At 38.7% G+C, this 24,528-nt stretch overlaps 1 protein-coding gene and 1 long non-coding RNA gene across 9 annotated transcripts in view; one reads left to right on the top strand and one right to left on the bottom strand.

Moving 5' to 3' along the window:
* The window catches only part of LOC131273307 (uncharacterized), a 48,049-nt gene that overhangs the window by 2,714 nt on the left and 20,807 nt on the right, over window positions 1–24,528 (top strand). The window contains exon 2 of the long non-coding RNA XR_009180496.2: window positions 21,672–21,777. This is a non-coding gene — a long non-coding RNA (uncharacterized lncRNA). The remainder of the gene's footprint in view (window positions 1–21,671; window positions 21,778–24,528) is intronic.
* TBC1D31 (TBC1 domain family member 31) overlaps window positions 8,391–24,528 on the bottom strand; it is a 74,920-nt gene continuing 58,782 nt past the window's right edge. For 4 of the 8 annotated variants that reach the window (XM_071208015.1, XM_058275973.2, XM_058275975.2 and 1 more), the window contains 5 exons: window positions 16,704–16,844; window positions 14,817–15,011; window positions 12,527–12,665; window positions 10,491–10,586; window positions 8,391–8,740 (listed from right to left, as the gene is read on the bottom strand). In XM_071208015.1, the coding sequence (XP_071064116.1) occupies window positions 8,607–8,740; window positions 10,491–10,586; window positions 12,527–12,665; window positions 14,817–15,011; window positions 16,704–16,844 (705 nt within the window). In that variant the 3' untranslated portion in view covers window positions 8,391–8,606. Of the gene's footprint in view, window positions 8,741–8,987; window positions 10,587–12,526; window positions 12,666–14,816; window positions 15,012–16,703; window positions 16,845–24,528 lie in introns of those variants that run through there. The other 4 variants (XM_058275977.2, XM_058275980.2, XM_058275974.2 and 1 more) reach the window with 3 other exon arrangements.

Here is a 24,528-nt window from a genome sequence, read left to right as displayed (position 1 = left end):
TTTTCTTGACTAATTGCTCTGGCTACAACTTCCAGTACAAAGCTGAATAACAAATGGAGACAGTGCACTTCCTTTTCTTGTTCCTGATCTTAGAGGAAAAGCTTTCAGTCTTTCATCATTGAGTATAATGTTATTTATATATGCTCCCTTTATCAAGTTTCCTTCTGTTTTAGTTTCCTTGGCTGATCAAGTGAATGCCATGAGATGGATCAGGAGAAACAATGGGAATTTACTAGATTATGGTTTTGAGGCTAAAAGAAAATCCAAATCAATTTGCCATTAAACCCTCATAGACGTTGGCAGCCATCTTGCTCCAACACGTGAAAATAGACTTTGGTGAGGGAAGTAACTTATGATTTATGGCCTGGTATCTGTAAGCTCCTACCCCAAATAAATACTCTTTATAAAAACCAACCAGTTTCTGGTATTTTGCATCAGCACCCCTTTGGCTGACTAATACATATTGCATATCATTTGACTCCATTTATATAAATTGTAAACATAAATAAATTTAGAGTTGGAAATAGATTAGTGAGTATGTATGGCAGGGGATGAATAGATGATTGAAAGGTAACTACTAAGGGGTGGTTTATTTTTTTCTTTTTGGAGTAATGAACATGTTCTAATATTGGTGATGAATGCATAACTCTGTGATTATACTGCAATCCGTGGAATGTACATTTTGGATGGTTTGTATAGTATAAAAACATCTCAATAAAATGGTTAAAACACTAAAAAAAAAAGACATCATTAAGGCAGTGCTTTCTCCACCTGTGATGTTCTGGGCGGGCTGTTGGCAATCTTTGGTCCTTAGTTTGTCACATGGTAGCATCTTCTAGTCTCTCCCTTCTCTTCTGGGGTCTGTTGAGTTCAGCTTCTGATGGCTTCCTCTGTGGCTTTCTCTCTGTCTGATTTTTATTCTGCTTTTATAAAGGACTCCAGTAAAGGATTAAGACCCATCCTGATTGAGGTGGCCCATACTTTCTTAAGTGAAGTAGCCTCATCAAAAGGTCGTGCTTATAATGGGTTCACACCCGCAGGAATGGATTAGATTTGTGGCCTCTCTCTAAGCCAAACTCAGCATATAAATGCACTAACTTCTCCCTGGCATGGGACATGACTCCCAGGGACGAGGCTCCCTTGCACTGAGGGATTGCTACGAAGCACCAACTAGCAATTCAGCTTGAAATAGACATTGACCAAAAGGGGTAAAGAGTAAAGACAAATGAGTTTATATGGTTAAGAGACTTGAAAATGAGCCGGGTAATCATTCTAGAGGTTATACTTATACACGTCTCAGCTGGATCTTATTGACTTTCACAGTAAATATTGCCTCAAATAGCTGGGCTCCTGAGGGCTCTGGAGACATCCAGACAGTACAGACAGGGTGGACGACTCAGGAAATTGGCACGCTGAGGTGGTGATAATCTTGGACTCAGTTGTGGTTTGCTTACACATGGCTCTTCTGCCAGTTTTCTTTGAACGTATAGTTAGTAATAGAGTTGATAAGGTTATGTCAAAGAGACTTACACTGTTGAGCTTTCCATGTGCCATTTGGGCTCTGAAAATCAACAGAGTTGAAGCACGTACTCTCCAGTTCATTGGACTCACCAAGGACAAGTGACAAGGAGATGATAATGGAAAACAACCTCTCCAAGGAACAGAGAGTCTACAAATACAAGAAGATAGTCCTATCCATATGCCCCTTGGGATCTAAGCCCTCTGTCAATTAGACACAGAGTGGGCATCACCAACCCAGAATCCTCACGGTTGGGGAATAAATGATAGATCACAGTAGACTTACTGTTATTCTTCTATACGCTTATTGTGATTTTAGTAATGGAAGAACTTTTATCATGGATGTGGAGACCATGGCCACTGGAGATTCTGAGGGGAGGGAGAGGGAAAAATAGGTGTAATATGGGGACATTTTCAGGACATTGGAATTGTGCTCAATGATGTTGCAATGTCATATACACGCTGTATGTATCTTGTCATAACTTAAATTGTAATGGAGAGAATTTGAACTATAATATAAACTATGATCCATATAGTGGCAAAAAAAAAAAAAAAAAAGAACATGTTTTTTTGAGGTACTTATAGCCTCAAACCACAACTTCTATTCCTAGTTTTCTGTATTTTTATCAAGAAGGGTGCTGGATTTTGTCAAACGCCTTTTCTATGTCAATAAATATGGTCCTGTGGGGTTTTTCCCCCTTCATTCTGTTAGTACAGTATATTCCATTAATTTTCTTATGTTCAATCACTTTTGTGTAACTGGGGTAAATCCCACTTGATCATGGCACTTAATTCTTTTATTGTGCTTTTGGATTCAATTTGCTAGTACTAGCAATCAAGGATTGCTAGCGAAATACTAGCAATCAAGGATATTGGTAATTTTCTTGTGGTATTTTTATCTGGTTTTGGTAGTAAGGTGATGTGGGTTTCATAGAATGAGTTAGGAAATGTTCCTTCCTCTTCAATATTTTGGAAGAATTTGAGCACATTGGGTGTTAATTCTTTCTGGAATGTTTGGTAAAATTCCCTTGTGAAGCCATGTGGCCCTGGGCTTTTTTTGTTGTTGTTGGGAAGATTTTGATTACTGATTTGAATTCTTTACTAATTATTTGTTGAGACCTAGTTCTTCTTGAATCAATATAGGTAGTTTGTGTGTTTCTAGAAATCTGTTCAGTTCAACTAGCTTATCTAATTCGTTGGTGAACAATTGTTCATAGTATCCCCTATAGTCCTTTTTATTTCTACAGCGTCAGTACTAATGTTCCCCTTTTCATTTCTCATTTTAGTTATTTGTGTTCTCTTTTTCTTTGCCAGTCTAACAGATCAGTCTTTGTTGATTTTACTGATCTTTTCAAAGAACCAATTTTTGGTTTTATTGATTCTATTGTTTTCTGTTGTTGTTTTTAATTTTCTTTCTCATATATCTCCGCTTTAATCTTTGTTATTTCCTTCCTTCTGTTCCCTTTGGATACAGTTTGTTTTTTGTAGATCTTCTAGCTTTGTGGTAAGGTCTCTGATTTGAGATCTTTCCTCTCTTTTTTTAAAGTCAGTTTTATTGATATATATTAATAAAGCATACAATCTATCCAAAGGTACACTCAATGGTATTTGGTATAATCATAGTTGTCCATCAGTTCAATCATTATTAGGGTTGGGAAGTAGATCTGGCTCAATGGATAGAGCGTCCAACTATCACATGGGAGGTCCCGGGTTCAAACCCAGGGCTTCCTGACCCATGTGGTGAGCTGGCCCACACGCAGTGCTGATGCGTGCAAGGAGTGTCCTGCCATGCAGGGGTGTCTCCTGCATAGGGGAGCCCCATGCGCAAGGAGTGTGCCCCGTAAGGAGAGGCGCCTAGTGCAAAAAAAAGTGCAGCCTTCCCAGGAGTGGTGCCGCACACATGGAGAACTGACAGAGCAAGACGACACAGATTGCCAGTGCCGCTGACAAGAATACAAGTGGACACAGAAGAACAAACAGCGAATGGACACAGAGAGCAGACAACGGGGGGGGGGGGGGGGGGTGTGGGCAGGGAAGGGGAGAGAAATAAAAATGAAAAAAAATCATTATTAGGGCATTTTCATTATTCCAGTAATAATAATAATAAACAAAAACCAAACACCTTTCTCTTTTTTTTTTTAATGTAAGCATTTAGAGCTCTAAATTTCCCTCTCAGCACTGCCTTTGCTGATGCCACAAGTTTTGGTATGTTGTGTTTCATTTTCATTCACCTCAAGATATTTCCTATGCTGTTTGATCTAATGAAAGGGGGAAATGGAAAGGAGAAATGAAAATATAAGGCTATGAGTCTCTAAAAAAGAGTCTGGAGGTTGTCAGAAGGAATGCCCTTATGCACAACTGAGCAGAGTCTGAGAGACAGATAAAGTAGATACAACCCCAGGTATTGGTTCTTTTGAGGAATAAAGAGACCCACGGGTTCTATGGTCATGGCAGATGGGGTTCACTGCCATGGCAGATGGCCCTTCTTTGGAGCTGGTGTTTCTGCGTGATGGAATTGGACTCAGAGGGGATCTCTTTTCACAAGACTTGCATGCTACTTTATTGGAATTGTAGTTGGTGCTGGGGTTTTAGATATATTTAGGGGATTTGAATCTCTGGACTGATAATATGACACCCAGGCCCAGAGCCTCAACAGACTTCAGCTCCTACACTTTGATTTATTGGACTTACCCCAGTCAGCTAACATCGAGTTGAAGAAGGTCAACCACCACACCATGGAGCCTAGAGTGTCTACAACTGAAAGCAGGAGGAGTGCATCCAGTATCCATGTGGAATCTAAGCCCCCACTTGACATAGATGTGCAATGGACACAACCAATCCAATGTCCACAAAGAAAATGTGGAATGGATGTGGGAAGGGTAGCCATGGTGGCTGCTGGGTTTGGGGAATGGGAGGAAGAGATGAGATGTGGAGGCGTTTTCGGGACGAGGAGATGTCCTGGGTGGTGCTACATGGACAATTACGGGACATTGTAGATTCCCCCAGGGCCCACTGGATGGAACGTGGGAGAGTGTGGGCTATGATGTGGACCATTGACTATGGGGTGCAGTGATGCTCAGAGATGTACTTACCAGGTGCAATGGATGTGTCACGATGATGGGAGAGAGTGCTGCTGTGGGGGGAGTGGGGGGTGGGGGCAGTGGGGTTGAATGGGACCTCATATTTTTTGAATGTAATTTTTAAAAATAAATAATTAAAAAAAAAGATATTTCCTAATTTCCCTTGTGATTTCTTCTTTGATCCATTGATTAAGAAGGTACAGTGTATGATTTCAATACTTTAAAATTTATTAAGACTTGTTTTGTGCCCTAACCTATGAGCTACCCTGGAGAATGACTCGTGTGCCCTAGAAAGTGTGTTCTGCTGCTGTTGAGTGAAGTGTTCTTGATATGCCTTGTTAGGTTTAATTGGTTTAGAGTATTGTTCAAGTTTATTTCCTTGTTAATCTTCTGTCTAGATGTTATATCCGTTTTTCTTTAAAATAATTTTTTAAACAAATGTATCCAGAGCACACAGTGTGGCCCCAGCCCAATGACCACTTGGTTGCAGTCTTACCGACACGCACAAGGGCGTGCTCCAGGTCTCGTGGCGGCAGCAGCAGCCTGGCTTTCTCTGACCACCAGTCCACCAGGCTTGTTTTGCCTGTGGCTTGAAGGGTTCCTTTCTGTGACCCTTCCACAGGGACACTGCACACTAGTCACACACCGCCCTGACTCCTCTTCTGCACTTCCACCCTCAGCCCTGGACTGCCTGTGCCCCGCAGGGTGTTTCCAGCTGCCAGGGACTGTGGGCTGCTATCTGGCGTTGTGCCAACCACTCCTTCCCTGAGGAGGTCAGAACCTGAGCCCTGGGGAGCAAGCCTCCCTTCCACATTAGTTCTTTTTTTAAAAATATTTATCCCCCTCTCCACCCCCCCATTGTCTGCTCTCTGTGTCCATGTGCGGTGTGTTTTTCTGTGACCAAGTTTCTATCCTTATCAGCAGCACGGGAATCTGGGTTTCTTTTGGTTGCATCAGCTCTCCGTGTGTGCGGCGCCATTCCTGGGCAGGCTGCACTTTCTTTCGTGCTGGGCGGCTCTCCTTACGGGTGCACTCCTTGCACTTGGGGCTCCCCTACGCGGGGGACACCCCTGTGTGACAGGACACTCCTTGCGCACATCAGCACTGCGCATGGGCCAGCTCCACACGGGTTAAGGAGGCCCGGGGTTTGAACCACAGATCTCCCATGTGGTAGACGGACGCCCTATCCGTTGGGCCAAATCTGCTTCCTATCTTTGCATCTTTAGAGTTACTTCCCTATCATAGTTTAATAGCTCCGTAACATAATATCAAACTTCCTTGTTGAAATTACTGCATGGTTTGTCTCCTGATTAGAACCAGACTGATGCAAGTCTAAACATTAAATCCACAATCTTTGATAAGTGCACCCACATCAATAAAAGACACCCTTTCCAGTCCTTAGAGTCCTCACTCCTGCCTCATGGCCAACAAGCGAATGCTGTGGAAAGGCCATCAGCAAATGCTCAAACCTACTCAACACTGGAGAACTCAAACTGCATAAAAATCCTTTGAATGTAATAAACAAGAAAAGGCCTTGAGCCAAGCTTAGTAACACAGTCGACATGATTGAATTCATACTGGGGAGAAACTAAGTGTCATCCATGTGGAGAGGGACTGAGCTGAAGCTCAATGTGTATTTAACATTGTAAAACTCATGGGTGAAAGAAACTTTATGAATGTGATAAATATGAAAAGCCCTTTAGGGATCACTCAAAGGAATACCTGCCAAACCTTTAAAACGTAGCCAGTATGGGAAGAATTTTAGCTAAGCTCAAACCGTATTCAATCCCAAAGAATTCACATTATAAAGAAACTAGGGAAGGGTTGAGGACCTCGATGCCAAGAGCCAGAAAGAGATGATTATCAATCTATTTTGTATATTTTATGAAATGTGATCATCTTTGAAATGCCACTCAAGCATATAGGACCAAAGAGATTTAGCCAAGGACCTGACACCTGCTAAGGCAGCAGCTTCATCAAGAGTTATACTGGGAGAACTGTAGGCTCAGAGAAAATTGGAAGGCTGTTAAGAAGAGCTTCATTGGTTAAGAATATCTGTAACTTGTTTTCTTTTATATATATATATAATTTTTTTTTCTTTTTAAAGCTTTAGATTACATAAATGTTACATAAAAAATATAAGGGATTCTCATATGCCCCACTCCCTGCCCCTCCCACACTTTCCCACATTAACATCCTTCATTAGTGTGGTACATTTGCCACAATTGATGAGCCCATATGGAAGCACTGCTACTAACCATGGACTACAGTTTACATTATAGTTCACACTCTGTCCTGCACAGTTATATCCATAACTCACTTTCACTAATATGAAAAGAAACTTTCTGTTGTTGTTGTTGGTACTGGGAATGAACCCAGGACCTTGTACATGGGAAGCAGGAGCTCAACCACTGAGCTTTACCATCTCCACAAAAAGACTTTTTAAAAATGATTTTTCCTTTTTGCCTGTGGGAGGGGTTGCAAAACCAATATGAGTAGTTGAAAATTCTAGTAAAAGAGGAACTAAAGTAGAGGTAAAAAACAGGTGATGTGCAGCTGATCCCGACTGGCCAAATCCCACTATTTTAGAATATGAGTGTTTCTAGGCAAACAGAGCAAGAAATTTCTAGTTGACCAAAGTTCCCATCACACTCTATATTTCTTGGGATCCCCTGTTGCCAAACACACACCTGCCTAGTTCCTGAAGGGCATATGTTTGTAACCCTCTGGAAACAGAAAATTAAGCCTAGAAAACCACTTTTGGGGAAAATGCCTGGCAGGCATAGTGACAGGATATATTTTTAGGTTTTCACAGGTACTGTATTTGCAAATTTGCCGATTTCTAAAATTTATTTGTAACTGAAAATCAATAGGCATTTTCATGGCCCTTTGCAAGTGGCAAAAGATTTGAGTTGCCCAGCACCCATGTTCCCAGGTGAGGCTGGACAAGGCGACACTCCCTTCTCGTTTCAGCTCTTGTACTATACACAACTGTCCTTTTTGAGGTATATTTAGTGCCAAGTTCTTCATATTTTGTGCTTTTTGTTGGTGATACTGCTGTTTGAAATGGCTCCATAGTAATCCTAAGCACAAGAGGGCTGTGAGGTGCCTTATGGAGAAAATGCAGGTTAGTTAGGCTTTGTTCAGGCATGAGCGGTAGTGTTGTCAGTTCTGAGTTCAATGTTAATGAATCAACCACACATATTAAATAAGATGTCTTTAAACAAACACATAAAAAACAAAAGTTATGTATTGATTAGTTGATGAAAATGTTGTGACAGAGGCTCAGAGGTACCTGATGCTGTGTTTGTCCTAGGAGAAATGGTTCCGCATTTGCTAATTCAGTGTGTGCAGCTACTTTGTAGAATATAACTACCACAAATAATGCAATTCGACTGTATTACCCTTCTTTTAGAAATCGGGAGAGAAAGATGCAGAAATATAATATGCCTGAGATTATGAAGCCGTGCACAGCTGAGGGGTAGTTGTTGGCCCCAGGAGAAGCAGGTGGAGGGCTGGGCAAAGCTGTAGAAGCAGAGGCAGAGACACAGATACTAGGCCAGGAGAGCAGACCCTGCTGTGGAGGGGACAGCAAGACTGCACTTGAGGCCAAGTCCACATGCTTAGTGCCTTAGAGATGCAGCTGAGTTCTTGCTCAGTCCTGGTTGTATAGCTGTCATGACGGTTTCCCATTCTTTATTTCTTCTCGACTTATCTTTAAAACAAACCCTCACCAACTAAAGCTACTGAAGTTTATACTGATCCTTGTTATGTGAAAAAGCCTAACACAAGTTTTAACAGTTAAAAAAATTTATTGTGAAAATACAAGAAAACATTTACAAGCCAAAAAAGGATCAGAATTAAATAGAACACATAATTTTTATGGATACATTTTTCTATATAAAAAGCTAATCTTTATAGGTTTTTAATAAATAATCTAAAAACCAGTGTCACTGATTGCAAAATAGTTCTTTCTCTCTCACTCACTATCTCAAGGTGACATGCCTCTTATGTAGCCAAGAGATGAGGGGTTTGGCATCTGTTACGAGCCTGGGCGGTGAGTCTCTGACGAAGATTTCTCACTTTTTCAATAAGGTCTTGTCCCGTGGTGTCCCATTCTAATCTTCTTCGATTTAAAGAAACTCAAAAACAAAATTTAAAAGTAATGATAGTTGAATTTGCTGATGTTAGTAATGCTTATAGCATTTATGTGAAAGGTAAATGTGTTGCAAAAATTAATAAAGAAATGAATATTCTAAAACCAGATTTCTTGTATAAAAAGCCTAACATATTACTTGGTCCTACATGGTTCCATTTATAAGCTAAAATTTTATTTGTTAAATTGAATTAATTCTATCAGAGAACTTATTCTACTAGTGGTTACCTAGCTTTTTTTTTTTTTTTCTTTTTTTTGATCTGGGGATACAGACAATCCTTTAAATTAGGAACAAGCAATTTTCTTACTGTGATGCTTAATAGAAATAAGAAAGGCATTTTAAGGTGCCAAAACTGCTAATGCCATATGTATATTATGACTACCTTCCCAATAATGAAATATAAATAAATGAATCAAATGCTTTGAATAGTGGCTAGCTCCAAGAGAGTCCAGAATCGGGATGAAAATATTTCAATGTGCCCAGGTGTAAATGATAATTTCATACTGATTTAGACATGCTAGTAAATTCTGGAATTTGAAAAAGGACCTTAAAAGTATACCTCTTTGAAACATTTCAGAGTCAAATTCAAATAGTTTCAATTTCTGAAAAACTTTCTTCTTCTAAAGGAATACAGTCCTAGCAACAAAGCCCCCTTTTTTATTTGCTGTTGAGTAACCTGAACTTACCAAAGGTTTCCCACAAAATTTTTGAATTTAGAATGAACTAGTTAATAAAAATCGAAGTTCTAATTTGTGTCAGAATAGAGAATGGCTGAGAATCTCTTGTACTTTGACTTGGGCATGATTTTGCATTTAATTCATATTCTGGCACTGAAGATGCATATAAAAGTATGAGTTGGCAAAAACATTTTACACAACGCTGGAATCTTATAACTTGCTGTTAGATATATTTCTTATAAAGCTGGTCTATGGGGGCCTTATATAAAAATCTGTTCCTAAAATAACTCAAAGGACTTGTTAAATTCTCCCCTTCATCTCTATGGCAGTTTATTGAAAACGTTGGTTGAAAGAAAGTCTAACAGGGTTTCTAACCCCCTTTACCTCCCTCTTTGATTTATTTGAAAATAAATCAAATATTGCTCTGGGAAAATTGTGAGCTCCTTAACAGGCTGATTGTGACCATATTTCTCTAACATGTTTCATCCCTGTTCCTCAAAAAAACAAACAAAAAACTCCAGGGAATCAAGTCAGGGGATCAAAAATCAACTACTCAGTGTGAAGCCATTTTGTCCTCAGCAGTTCTTGAGGAGAGCTGTCCCAGCCATCAGAGTGTCCACAGCCAACACATGTTTTCAATGGTTGTTGGAGGGAGCCCAGACCAGATAAACAGAGTCAAGAAATGCAAATATATAATAGCTTAGAAAAATAACGCTGAGGTTTTTTCTTTTCACAAGACGTCAAAGTTATGAATATTATAGTATTGATTTAGTTAGTGACAGACTTCTGTTAGAGCCCTTAACTAAGTTTTTGGGCAGCAGTGCTGGTGTCAAAGAAATGGAACGTGAGGAGATGAACGTTGGTGTTGATGATATTTGGCAAACTTTCTTTACTTGAACTTTCTCCTCTGTATCCAGCTTTTCCCCTAGCTGGAAATTTGAGAGACTCTTGCTACCCCCACTTCAGGATTTCCATTATTAATGCCCAGGAAAAATGGCACCAATGTGCTGTAAGTATAATTTAAGCCACAATCTTGCTTAAATACTGTTAAAACTTACTCTGTGATGAGGAATCCGTTTTGGAAATGTCACTTAATTGTGAGGTTCCAGTCAAACAGCTTGTGGTAACAGGTTCACGTTGGAACCTGAGTGCTTCTGTCATAAAAGTTAGGCGATAAAGAGGATTTTTGAGAATAGAAAGCATTTATTAATTTCCATACAGAAAATCAAACCCAGCAATTGATAACTTTTATCAAAATCCTTCTCAGAGTAGTAAGCTCAGCAGTGTCCTAGCATTTAACTGGCTTTATGTATGTATGAATGTATGTATGTACATATGTATGTATATATGTATTTACTTTTGAGGTACCAGGGAAGCCGCCTCAACCACTGAGGTACATTGGCTCTCCTGAGTTGGATTTTTCATTTGCTTGTTGTTTTTTATTTTTAGGAGGCACTGGGGACTGAACCCGGGGTCTCCCATGTGGGAAGCAGGTGCTCAATCACTTGAGCAACATCTGCTCCCCCCACCCTTTATTTTTTTTTCAATCACTCTCCTCATTTCAAAACTTCTACTCATCCTTTAGCTGCGTATTTACTGTGTTCTCATTCCTACATCCATTAAGACACCAAGGTCATTTTAGGGTAATGACCCAAATATGTTTCCTGAATGACTAAACTGAACTGATTTGGAGAAAGGAATCTAAGAGTTACTATCAAGTATCTGAGGGACTGTCAAGTGGCAGAGGTAGTAAAGGTAATCCGTATTGCTCCAGAGAACAGTTTCTAATGAACCAATTTACTCCTCCCCCCCCAAAAAAGCAGATATCAGCTTTACCCAAGGAATAACTTTTATATAATTGATACTGCCAGAAAATGGAATAAGGCAATGAGCCCGCCAGGCTCTGTGAGTATTCTGGCCAAGGCTGGGCTGCCACTATTGCCATGCTGCAGAGGATTCTCAGGTCCTCAGACTTGCAAATCTGAGATCTCATAGTTTTTTGTGCCCTATCTGTCCTCCAATATCCATCTTGCCCACTGCTGTTTGAACTCATCTTCCCAAAGGACCATGTTGTAAATATTATCTCTGTTCAAACAACTAATGGCTCCCTTTTGCACACAGCAATGTGTCAAGCACTGGCTGAGAAGGATTCACCCACAAATGTTAAAATGAAAATCTAGTTTCCTTGCCTCTACCCTAGATCTGCCAAGTTAAATCTCTACTGGCAAGGTGTCAAAACATGTTTACTTTTTAAAAACAAATCTGTAATTTATGAGAAAGAATAAATGTCAATTGTAACAAATTTGAAGACATAAAGAAGTTCCTTTCCTATACTTTTTTTATGGCATCTTGCTTTTCTTCTTCATTTAATGTATATATTTTGAAACCTTAAAAGTGATTACTTTGTAAAATAAGTATTATTCAGTGAATTGGTATTACATATGCCACAAAATTCAAAAGGAACAAATAAATTTCCTCCCCTATATAGTTAACAGTACATAGTTTTGTATTATTCCATTTATATGAAATGTGTAGAGAAGGCAAATTCATAGAGGCAGAAAACATTAGTGGGCTGGTGAGAGGAAATTGGGAGTGACTGCTAAGGTGTATAGGGTGATGAAAATGTTCTAAAATTGATTGTAGTGATGGTTGCACAACTTGTGACTATATTTAAAACCACTGAATTGTACACTTCAAGTAGGTTAACTGGATGATGTGTGAATTATAGCTCAGTAGAACTGTCATTTAAAAAACGTAATACATACACATTATAAAACTAAAACAATATAAAATATAGTAAAATAAAAGTTTCCTGTATCTGTACAGAATTTTAAAACCTAATTTTTATTTACTTATTAGCCTTGGACCAAAACCCAATGCTTGATTAGATCCTATAAGAATTTTCCTTATATTTTAGTCCCCCTCCTCAGTCCACTCTTTCCAACCAAAATACATGGTAACTAGTGTTTACTTTTTATCTGGGTGATAGTTTAAACAGAAGTGCCAAAATACACTTTATGGAAAACTTTATTCATTATAAAAGAATGAATCTGTAATACCATAGTAAGAGAGAAAAGCATTTATGGACACTCACCTTCCTTTAGTGGATTTTCATCGTGTTCTAAAGCATCACTTAATTCCTGCTCTAGAAACAATTTCCTGGATGCATCTGAAAGAGCAGAAGCTCTCTTTTCTGATCTCAAATGAAACTTTTTTCCTTCAGCTTCTTCCCACTAAATACAAATAAGTGAGACAGAGAAAAGATCACCCAAAAGTAGGTAATGCAAGTTCCTGCAGAGAAATAAGCTCCTTCCGTCTCTCTACCCCACTTCCTTTCGTATTCCCATGGCACTTAGGATCTCTTTGGTATTATGGTCATTTGGGACCTGTCTTGGCCGGAGGCTCCTGAAGAACCTTGAGAGCAGAGGGATGTTTTCTGTATCAGTACCTACCTCAGAGTACCACTCAGCACACATATAGGTCCCAGCCAACAGCTGGTGAAATAATTCATTTCAGTATATTTCAAAGAAAAGTTTATTTTCTTTAGAAAAATTTCATGATTTTAAACTAGCTTTTTATTAATGGTAGTTGTGTTTTGTTTCATTTGAATGCTATACCTTAATAATAAAGTCTACAAAATTCAGGGAATGATTTCCTTGCCCAGTTCTTGTACACACAATGCCCACAGGAAAGTCCAGTCATTTCCATGAGCCTCTACTGTCTTCTTCATAAAATGATGACACGATAATCTAAAAATTAGCTTGAAGAGCAACTAAAAGAATAACTTTAAAATAATATACAACTTCTAATGTTTACCACTGTTCTAGATAGGTTACAGCTCTTACATGCAAACACATTTTTATGCCATGGAAATGTTAATGCAAAACATTTCAAATTTTGCATTAACTTTAAAGAATAATAGGATCAAGATGCCTGTAAAGATCCAACTCTTTCATTTTTCTGATGAGGAAACTGAGTCTAAGTGATTTTCCAAGAATACACAGTAGTTGAGTAAGCTTTAGAACCCAGGATACTAGATGCACAGAAAGATCTCTGTATAATACGATAAGCTCTGACAATGATTCTCAATCTACTTTCAAGTGTACTATTTTCCCCAAAGAACAGTTTCACATAACTTTACTCTGTGTAGCCCTAGTGTCAGCAATCCTTACCTAGAAGATGAGGGTTTCCACCACAATTTCCCTGAGGAGAAAAGCTCAGTGATCTGGGCACCATCCCCACCCCAGCTCAAGTCCTTCTACCCTGAACTTGAGGAATGAAAGGGTTATTTATAAACTAGGAACCCACCCTAATGGGATGACGTGGGAGGAGAATGAATATGGGATAGTGACTTGAAGGAAAATCTTTTAGAATTGACAATATAGCAGCAGAAAGAGAAATGAAATAAAGCTAGTTATTTGGTTCCTGCTCTCTTCCTAGCCCTTCTGTGTTCCTGGCAAAGTCACTTATCCACTGTGTGAGAACATCTACAGAGCACAGGTCCCAGAGTTGTCGGGAGGGTCAACCAAAGGATACAGTTGTATGACATATGTTCTTACTAATTCCTTAAAATCCATTTTCCACTTCTTTAGGAATAGCATCTCAGTTTTATCTAGGATGGTAATGGTAATGTACTTTGCTTAAAAAAAACAACAACAACAAAAAAAAACTTTTGCCAGCATTCTTTGTGGTAAAATGTGGCTAAAAATGTGATGTAGAATTTCTGGAAAGTTAAGAAAGAGTTGACTCAGCTGGGAGGTGGAACCTTTTTCACTTCTTTCTACTTCTTGAGCTGTCTAGATGTATGTTATATGTAATGGTGGCACTCTGGCAGTAGTCATGGCTGGTAAGGTATCCCTAAGAATGAAAGCCATGCTCAGGCAGTAGTTCAGGAAGGCTGATGGAGGCCATTTTCCAGATGACTTTGAGCCATGATTCCAACCTTGGGACTGCCTGACTCCACACTTTCTGTGTGAAAAAGAAAAACGCTTCTATTGTTTATATTGTTTATAGTCACTGGTACACATGCTGGTTTTTGTTACTAGTAGCTATACATGATTCCTAACTGTACAAAATAGAAAAAACAAAACATCACACATTGTGAGTATAAAGAATTAGATAAATTAACATTATCCAATTAGCCAGAACAAGTCCAGGAAGCTGAGAAATTGAGCCACACTAATGTTAAGGAGAAAAAGCTTAATACTTTTTAGGTAGCATCAATATTGGACTTCATCTCTGGGTAATAATAAATAAAATTAGATTATCTTTAAGATCGTCTCTGACAAAATTATTTGGTTTGATGATTTTTATCATCTGATTAGATAACATTTCAAAATTTCAATGTTTGATGTAATAACAAAAAGTTTGTAACACAATTTTACCTTTTTAGCTTCCTCCCTCATCATTGCATTTAATACCTCTATTTCCTTCCTTCTGTTTTCCCGAAGGAGTTTGGCTACTTCCTGGTAACATTCGTTTCGCTGTAGATCGTCACATCTCTGTTTATGTAAAGCTTGAATTTGCCAGTCAGCATCTATGCATGCTTGTTCAGCTTTTGCCAAACTTTCTTCAATTAACTAAGACAAATTTTAGAAACAAGTCAGGCTATATAAAATTATGATATATCCATCCAATGTATCCAAGTGTCTAGGACAGTTGTTTTCAACTCTAGCTGCATATTAGAATTGCCTGGGAGCTTTTAAAAACATACAGGGGAAAAAAAAAAGAACATAAAGGGAAGACTGAAAACAAAACAAAACAAAAAAACCCTGAAGTGATCTAATTGCCAGTGATCTAGGGGAGCAGATGTAGCTCAAGTGGTTGAGGGCCTGCTTCCCATGTAGGAGGTCCTGGGTTTAATCCTTGGTACCACCTACAAAATAAAAATAACCTAATAATAATAAAAAACACATACAGGAAACACATACAGGTTTCCACCTACTATATGAGAGGACCTGGGTTCAATCCCTGGGGCCTCCCGGTAAAAACAAAAAGGTATACCTGTGTGGCGAGCCAGTGCCCATGCAAGTGAGTCATGCAGCAAGATGATGACACAATAAAAGAGAGACAAAGGGGAGAGTCAAGGCAAGGCATAACAGAAACCAGGAACTGAGGTGGTGTAAGTGACAGGGAACCTCTCTCCACATCAGAGATCCCCAGGATCCAATCCTGGTGAATTTTAGAGAAGAAAAAAAACGAGAAGAGAAGACAAAACGACAAACAGACATAGAAGATCACACAGCAAATGGACACAGACAGCAAAAACAGCAGGGTGGGGGGGGGAGGGGGAGGGGGATATACAGATGTCCAGACCTCACTACAAACAATTAAATCAATCCTCGGGCCACTGGACATTAATTTTTTTTTTTTTGATATCAGTATTTTAAAAGTCCTGAATTGATTCTAATGTATAGCCAAGGTTGAGAACTTTTAGATCAGAAAATAGGCGGGATTCAACAATTTCCTTGTTGTCAACATTTTTAAAAGGACTCAGAAAAGCCCTTTCTTATATTCAAGAAAAGCCTGTAGGAAAAAAAAATGTGGTTGGATATTTTGGGGGAATTGGGCAAGGGATTATTGTAGAGCAGAAGGTAAGGAAATCTTACTCGAAAACTGGCTTCAAGAATGGGGCCAGGCCTTCCCACATACTCATTTAACATTTTTTTCAAAAGGATATAAAACAGTTCTTTCTTGAAAGGTCTCAAGTTCTATATCAATTCACTTATGTCAACATTTCCCAAAGGGAAATTTCAAGAGAAATTTTATAAGTTTGAGAAATTTTCTTAGAGATTCATGTAGTATCCTCAAATTTGACATCAAAGAAACCTAACTTAAGCTAGCATTTTCAATATTTACTTGACTCTCCCTTCCTCTTTTGAATAATAGTAATTAACAGTATAAAGAATGCATTTTGGAAATGCTGGCTTGTGGATAAGGCAGGGATGTTTTATAATTGAATCCATTCAGGGACAATTTCTGAGACAGAGCACAGCATGATTGCATAAATTATAAAGTTACAATTTCATTTGTATTTTCTTCTAAATCTTAAAAATTCTCAAAGGGTATAAAAGATACACGTAAATGGCTGTCAATGAATAAAGTACCCCACAGATAAAATAAAGTAATGTGAGATGCTAGGATAATTGAAAAAAGAAATTAAACTTAATTTTTCAGAGTTCAGTTTTGAATTCCTTTTTTTTTTTTTTAAAAAAAAGGATGTAAGATAGAAATTCCTCCTGTATAAATACACTAAATTTGCCATGTTTTACCTTCTGAGTTTTTAGGCTCTGAGATTGATCTGTTTCTATCAGCTTATGAAACATATGTTCTTCAAGATTTACTTTTCGTCTATAGGCATCTGCATCTTCTCTTACTTCTTTTGCAACGGCTTCTTGATTTCTAGAATATTGCTAAAATAATATTGTTTGTTAAAGGAAAAGTCACTGATTTATGTAATGATAATGCTAGAACACAAAAATGACTTTTTTTTTTCAGAATACAAGTATGGAAATGTAATAATCTAGTTTTCAAAGTAAAAAGTATATAGTGGTGACATCAGTGAAAATGGTAGAGTAAGGTCCTCCAAAAATTTTCTCATCCATAAAAGCAATGAAGACAAAATTGTCCAACTCAACTTTGTCAGAATTCTGGAAATTAACCAAAGGCTTGCAGCAATTTGGGGAGTGTTTATACATAAAAATGGCTGAATCTTGTGAGAACAGCGAGCTTCCTGGCATTTTACCTTGCATTATCCCCATCATCTCCTTCCCCCCAGCTCTGAGATAGCCTGGGAAACCAGCAGCCTGGCAGCCACTGGAGGGGCAGAATAGAGCTGGAGCACCTTCAAAGCCCCCATCTTGTACAAGTGCCATTATGTGATCTGTCTGGTGGTTCCTTCGAAGAACCTAGTCATAGGGCTGTCTTAATAGGACCTGATGCAGAGTTCATCCAGTGGGACATTTGTCAAAGACAATCAGAGGCAAGTGTTGAATATTTTGGTGGTCTGAGGTATTGGTTCATAGTTGGGCAAACAATAGGGTAACCAAAAAGTTAAAAGGAAAAGCTGGGGAATTAGATGTCCATAGGAGACTTGGGAAAGTTCTGACATATTCCTGGGACTCTAGAAGGTCATACGTATGTGTAAGGCTGGGCATGTGTTCAGGTAAAACCTGAGAAAGACCTAAGCTCTTGCCTCTGATTAAACCTTGAGGCTCTATGCAAATAGGAAATGAAGTCTAAGGCATTTGTGCTGTGTTCAAGGCATGCTCCAACATGCACACAGGGCCCTTCGGTAAAGATTGGAGACTTGTTGGTTCCAGGAATCTAAGAAACTCTTCTGTACAATTGTTAGTTGACCACAAAGTTAAGTGAATAGAGACTTAGTGGCCACACAGGACAAAAACAATAGGCTTTACAGAATTAGTTCAGAAAGTCACTAAACAAAGAAATAATACTAATAAACCCTAGGAGGGAGGAGAATCTGATTTGAAGAATTGCTGCATAATATTATTTAAAATGTCTTGTTTGCAACAATAAGAAAAAGCAAGGCATGTAAAGAAACAAGAAAGGATGCTCTGTACACAGGAAAAAAAAGAGTCCAATAAAAATTGTTCAGAGGAAGCCTAGATGTTGGTCTCAGTATGCAGACTTTAAAGTGGCTATTTTAAATATATCCAAAGACATATTGAAAATATTGGAAATTATGTCTAAAGAGCTAAAGGAAGCATGAGAATGATGACTCACCAAATAGAGAATAGCAATAAAGAACCAGAAACTGGGAGCGGAGGGAACTCAAGTGGTTGAGTACCTACTTCCCATATACAAGGTCCCAGGTTCAATACCTTGTACCTCCTAAAAACAAAATAAACAAACAAAAAAAAACAGTTTTCATTGGGCAGTGAATGTAGCTCAGTGGTTGAGTGCCTGCTTCCCATGTACAAGGTCCTGGGTTCGATTCTGGCTGGGACTTCCTTAAAAAACAAAACAAAACCAGAAATTATAAAAAAGACCAAATACAAATTCTGCAGTTGAAAGGTACAAGAACTAAAGTGAAAAATTCACTATAGTGGCTCAACAGCAGATTTAAGGAGGCAGAAGAATCAATGAACTTGAAGTTAGGTCAACTGAGATTAAACAGTCTGAGGAAGAGAAAGAAAAAGAATGAAAAATGAACAGTCTAAGGGACCTATGAGACACCATCAAGCATACCAACATATACAAAATGGAAGTGGAAAAAGAATATTTGAAGAAATAATGACTGACAGCTTTCCACTTGATGAAGAACATTAATCTGTACATCCAAGACACACAATGAAGTCCATGTAGCATAAATAATTAGGAAAAATTTAACAGAAGTGCAATACTTGTACAGTGAAAATTACAAAACATTGTTGAAATTAAAGAAGACCTAAATAAATGGGAAGATACATCCCATGTCCATGGACTGGAAGACTTAACATTTTAAGATGTCAATATTCCCCCAATTTAACAGATTTAACATCATCCCTATCAAAATTATCCTAGCTGGATTTTTTCATGGAAATTGGTAAGTTGATCCTAAAATGTATATGGAAATGCAAGGGATCCAGAATAGCCAAAAGAATTTTGAGAAAGAATAAAGTAGAAGGACCTAGACCTCCCAATTTAAAAACTTACTACAAAATTATAATAATCAAAACTATGAGGTACTGGCATAGGAAAAACATATATGGATAGAACTGAGTCTAGAAATAAACCTATACATTTATGGACAATTGATTTTTGACAAGGCTGCAAAGACAACAGGAAAAAAAAGTCTTTTGAACAAATGGTGCTGGGTCAACTGGACATCCACATGCAAAAGCATGAATTTGGACCCTTAGCTTATACCATGTATAAACACTAACTCAAAATGGACCAAAACCTAGTTTAAAAGCTAAAACTATCAAGCTCTTAGAAGAAAATGTAACATGGATACGTAAATCTTCATGACCTTAGAGTGGGCAATAGTTTCTTAGATATGACACCTAAAGAATAAGCAACCAAAGAAAAAATAGGCAAATTAGACTTCATTTAAATTAAAAACTTCTGTGCTTCAAAAAACATTATCAAGAAAGTGAAATAACAATCCACAGAATGGGAGAAAATATTTGTGAATCATTTATATGAAAAGGGCCTAGTGTCCAGAATATATAAATAACTATTACAACTTGAAAATAGACAAATAATCCAAAAACTGGAAAAAGTACTTGAATAGATATTAATATTATCTCCTAAAGAAGATATAAAAATGGTCAATAAACACATGAAAAGATGCTCAACATCATTAGTCATTAGGGGAATATATAAATCAAAACTACAATGAGATATCATTTTGTACCAACTAGGATGGGTATAATATAATTTTTTAAAAAAAGGAAAATAAGTGTTGGTAAGGATGTGGAGAAATTAAAACCTTTCATATATTGCTTCTAGGAATAGAAAATGGTACAGCCACTTTGGAAAAAATCTGGCAGTTCCTCAAAATGTTTAACATAGAGTTACTATTTAGCCCAGCAATTTCACTTATAGGTATATATTCAAGAGAATAAAAAACATATATCCATACAACAACTTGTATATGGATATTCAGAACAGTATTATTCATAATTGCTAAAAAGTAAAAACAACCCAAATGTCTGGCTGGTAGATGGACAAAGAACATGTAGTATATCCACACAAGGAAATATTATTCAGCCATAAAAAGGAATGAAGTTCTGATTTCTGCTACCACATGGATGAACCTTGAAAACACTATGCTAAGTGAAAGAACCCAGTCACTAAAGACCACATATTGTATGATTCCATTTATATGAAATGTTTGGAATGAGTAAATCACAGAGACAAAGTAAATTAGTGGTTGCCAGAGGTGGGGGTAGGGGATGGGTGTGACTATTAACAGATAGAGTGGGGGCATGGGTAGCAAACAGCATTTATAAAAATTTCATTTAAAAAAGCAAAATGCAAATTGTATGCATGAAATTATCTCACTTACATAAAGTTGTTATTTCTTGATTGAGGGATTTTTCTACTTAATACCTATAACCAGCATATTTATCTTTATAGTTATTTAAAAATATTTCTCAATCATATGCAGAAAAGATTCATGCATGAAGCTATTCATTCTCAAAAATTTTAAAACTACTTAAACATTCAACAACAGAAATAAGTTCAAGTAAGTTATGTTTCATCAACAGCTTCTACAAATGACACTATGAATATAGGTAGACATTGAGAAAAAGGTTTTCATTATACTAAGTGAAAAAGAAAAGCAGAGGGGGGTGGAGGGTATATGGGGACCTCATATTTTTTTAATGTAACATTAAAATAATAATAATAATAATGAAAAAAAAAGACTAGATAAGGGATTGATGAAATCCCTTTTAAGTTAAATATCTGGTTGAAATGTAAAAAAAAGTAAAGCAGAACTAGAATTTTGGCTACTCTGTAACTAGTTAAAATCAAGTATATATGGAGATTAAGAACTGGAGGAAATAATGGAAATCTGAAAATAATGAAGAGGAATGAGGATAAGTTGGTAGTTTGATAGATGACTAGATGAAGGAAGGCAACTTTTATTTATTCAGCCTGTACCATATATTAGGAATTGTGTAGTAAAGGGTTAGCTCAGCAGGCCGAGGTTGTTTGAATCCTGTATATTTGATGGTTCCTGGGAGATAACCATTAAGCTCTTGGACTACCCTAACTGATGAGTGTCTTTTATATCCATGGCTTTGGGCCATGCCAGAAAGTTTATACTAACAATACGATTTATGGTGGGGGCCTGTGTTAGGCTCGATCATTTTGATCTCTGGAGGGCTTATAGACTGAAACAACAAGGTCAGTCATGTGGTACTCCATGCCTATGTGACCAACCCCCAATTAAATCCCTGGGCACCAAGGCAGGGGTGAGTTTCCCTGCTTGGCAATATTCCATAGAGTCGTCACACATTGTTACCAGAATAATTAAGATAATTAAGTTCAGTCTGCTCAGGTTTCAGAGAGGACAACTGAAGTTTGTACTTGGTCTCTTCTGTACTCCACCCTATACATAGCCTTTTATTTTTGCTGATTTTTATCCTTTTGCTGTAACAATGAGTACAACAAATTTTCTGAGTTCTAAATCCTGCTAGTGAATTACTGAATTGGAGGGTGGTCCTGTACATATATGTTATGTTACCTAATCCTCATAGTAACTTAGCCATGTTTAATCCTCATAGCAATCTTATGCCAAGAAGATGACAGAAAGAGAGAGAGAATGGACTTGATGAAACAAGGTCCTAGAAGATGAAAAAGGGGTTGGAAGGGTTGGAATCTGAATCACAGGTCAGTATTTGCTTGTTTGTTTATTTTTTCCCTTTTGTTAAAAATTTTTTTCAAGTTAGATACAAGTGGCATGCCAAGGTCATATCTCCAATTGAGGTAGTAACAATATCGTCTGTTTCCTGGGACATAATTTATTTAAATATAGACACATTTAATCAATCTAATGTAAGAAATAATTTTGACAGGTGAAGTATTAATCATTAATGCCAATTTGAAATCTAACTGAATCACACAATTAGCACACTTGCATCTAACTGAACAGAAAAAGTTCAGGATTTTGTATGCTAGTTTCTTTTTTTTTTTGATTTTGAGAAGGAAAAATGGTTTATTGACGGCCGGCCGGACTCGGGAACTTCTGTTTGAATTCCGAGCCTGTATGCTAGTTTCTTGAGTAGTGTTATGGATTGAGTCATGTTCCCCACAAAGACATATTCGAGTCTGAATTCCTGGTCCTGTGGATGAAAACCCACTTGTAAAGTGAATCCACTTGTAAAGAGAATCTTTGAAGTTATTATTTAGTCAAGGTGAGGCCAGACTGAATCAAGGTATGTCTTATTCCAACAAGATGAGTTCTTATCAGCAGAAGAAATGTGAACAACATCAGTAGAACAGAAGGCAGAAGAAAGCCATGAACGCTACAGACTTCAGAGAAAGATGATTATGCCGACACCTTGAGTTTGGACTTCTAGCCTTCCAAACCGAGAGACGATGAATTCCTGTTGTTTGAGCCACCCAGCCTGTGGTATTTATTATAGAAGCCGTTGTAAACTAAGATAAGTGGGTTAACTCTCTCTAACCCAATTAATTTGCTTAAATAAACTTTCTCTTCAAAAGAAAGCCAAAAGGGAATAATCAACATGTGCCTCCTGATATGATACACTAAGAGAAACTCAGCATCACTTGTGTGACATTCCTTCCAAGAGTGTGCTGGGGAGTCACAGACATGCTCAGGTCCATCTCCCAGCTCTTGCCTCATCTTTCCCCTCTTGTTGTCTGTGTGTAGGTGTTTGTAAGTTTCTATTTCTCAAGAGACTGCAGGTGCTGGGGGAGAAGTTAAACCTGAACCAGCCCCAGCTGCATGCCAGGGCCCAGAGGTTGCTCACTGGCAGGGCCCCCTTCCCCTGAGGGGTGTAGAAGCCCATCGCGCAGGCAGGGCAAATGTCTCAACGCAGAGCAATGCATGCGGAGCTGCTGAGCAGCTCGCCCCCCAGGGCACTGGCCACAGTGGGATCATTTCCCTGGGGATTCGGACCATTTGTGGTTGGTAAACAATAAAGTAGTCATTTGCTGGGGTCTCCATTGTGCCTGACCCCGTGTTCCCACAACGCACAGTATAGCAACTCATTCCATAGAGTGCATTACTTTCTGAATTTTATCATGAGGAAACAACAGACAGAAATTGGGGAATGTTCTACAAAACATCTGGCCTACACACTTCAAAAATATCAACATCATGAAATACAAAGGAAGACTCAGGAATGGTTCCAGTTTAAAGAAGACTAAAGAGACAAAGCAACTGAAAAAATGATTCATCTGGGGTTTTCTTTTGCTCTGAAGAACAAAATTGAAACAAACTGTAAAATCTGAATAAGGTTTAAGTATCAGATAATAGTATGTCCATATTAATTTCTGTTTATGTAAGAGGGTGCCTTGATTTTAAGAAATACACACTGAAGTATTTAAGAATAAAAGTTCTGAACCAGTAAGATGGCGGTGGAAAAGGAGCTCCTAGAGTCAGCTCCTGCTACAGGGCAGTTAGCAAACGCCCAGAGCTCTCTGGAGCCAGCTGAAGCACCTGTTTGGGGCTCCAGGAGACCAGAAGGGCATCCTGCAAGAAGGAGTGGAAGGAGGAGACTGCCCATCTGCAGAGAAGACTCTTAAGTAGAGTGGTCCACGCTGCAGAGGCCAGTGCCCATCCTCCACTGGAGGCACAAGCCACCTCGGGAGCTGTTCCATGGCTAGAATCGAAAGCTCCACTTCCCCAAAACGGGGGAGGAAGAGATGGTTGGGCACCAATTTCAGCTATTGATGAGTAAATTCGATGGGCTACAGTATGATCCTGAGAACAGCTAAAGCTTGAGCCTGTCCAAGTCAGAAAGAGGCCAGGAGCTGCCATCATAACTCCGCATCTGGCATGAGGGGAAGTGGGGTGGACTAAAAATCCCAGTGCTGGTGGGGACCGGCTTCTTCCCATGCAGATCACATTGCAGGTCTAACCTAGGCCTCCAGGCCACCTCCAGCAGAGAGGAAGCTGCAGGGACCTGTGCCAGCCTCTCCAGGAAATTACCAGCCAAGCCACGGAGGCCAGTGATTGTCCTACTCTGGCAGCACCAGCCGCCCCAGGAGCTGTTCTGTGATGGGAATTGGAAGTTCCATTTCCTAGAACCAGGGAGGAGGAGACAGTTGGCTGCCGATTTCAGCTACTGATTGGGAGACTTGGCTGGCTAAGATAACCCTGGGAACAGGGATTGTGAACCAGCCCAAGTCAGAAAGAGGCCAGGAGCCACCATTCTGACTCCGCCCCCAGCCTGAGGGGAAGCTGGGCTGACTGAAACTCTCAGTGGCAGCAGGAACCAGTTTCTTTCACGATCAGCTTACAGCCTGCCTAGGTTTCAGCCTACCCTGCCTCTGGTGGGGAGGAGGCTGAGGAGCCCTGCACCAGCCTATATAGGTAACTGCAGGTAACTTTGGCTGCCATAGATTGAAAAATCAGAAGTCTACCAGGACAACTGTGGTCATTTTGGACCTGCA

Source organism: Dasypus novemcinctus, chromosome 14 (assembly GCF_030445035.2).
Source record: "Dasypus novemcinctus isolate mDasNov1 chromosome 14, mDasNov1.1.hap2, whole genome shotgun sequence".
Lineage (NCBI taxonomy): Eukaryota > Metazoa > Chordata > Mammalia > Cingulata > Dasypodidae > Dasypus > Dasypus novemcinctus.
The sequence above is the reverse complement of the archived record's forward strand: the minus strand, read 5'-3'. Positions and strand labels throughout refer to the sequence as shown.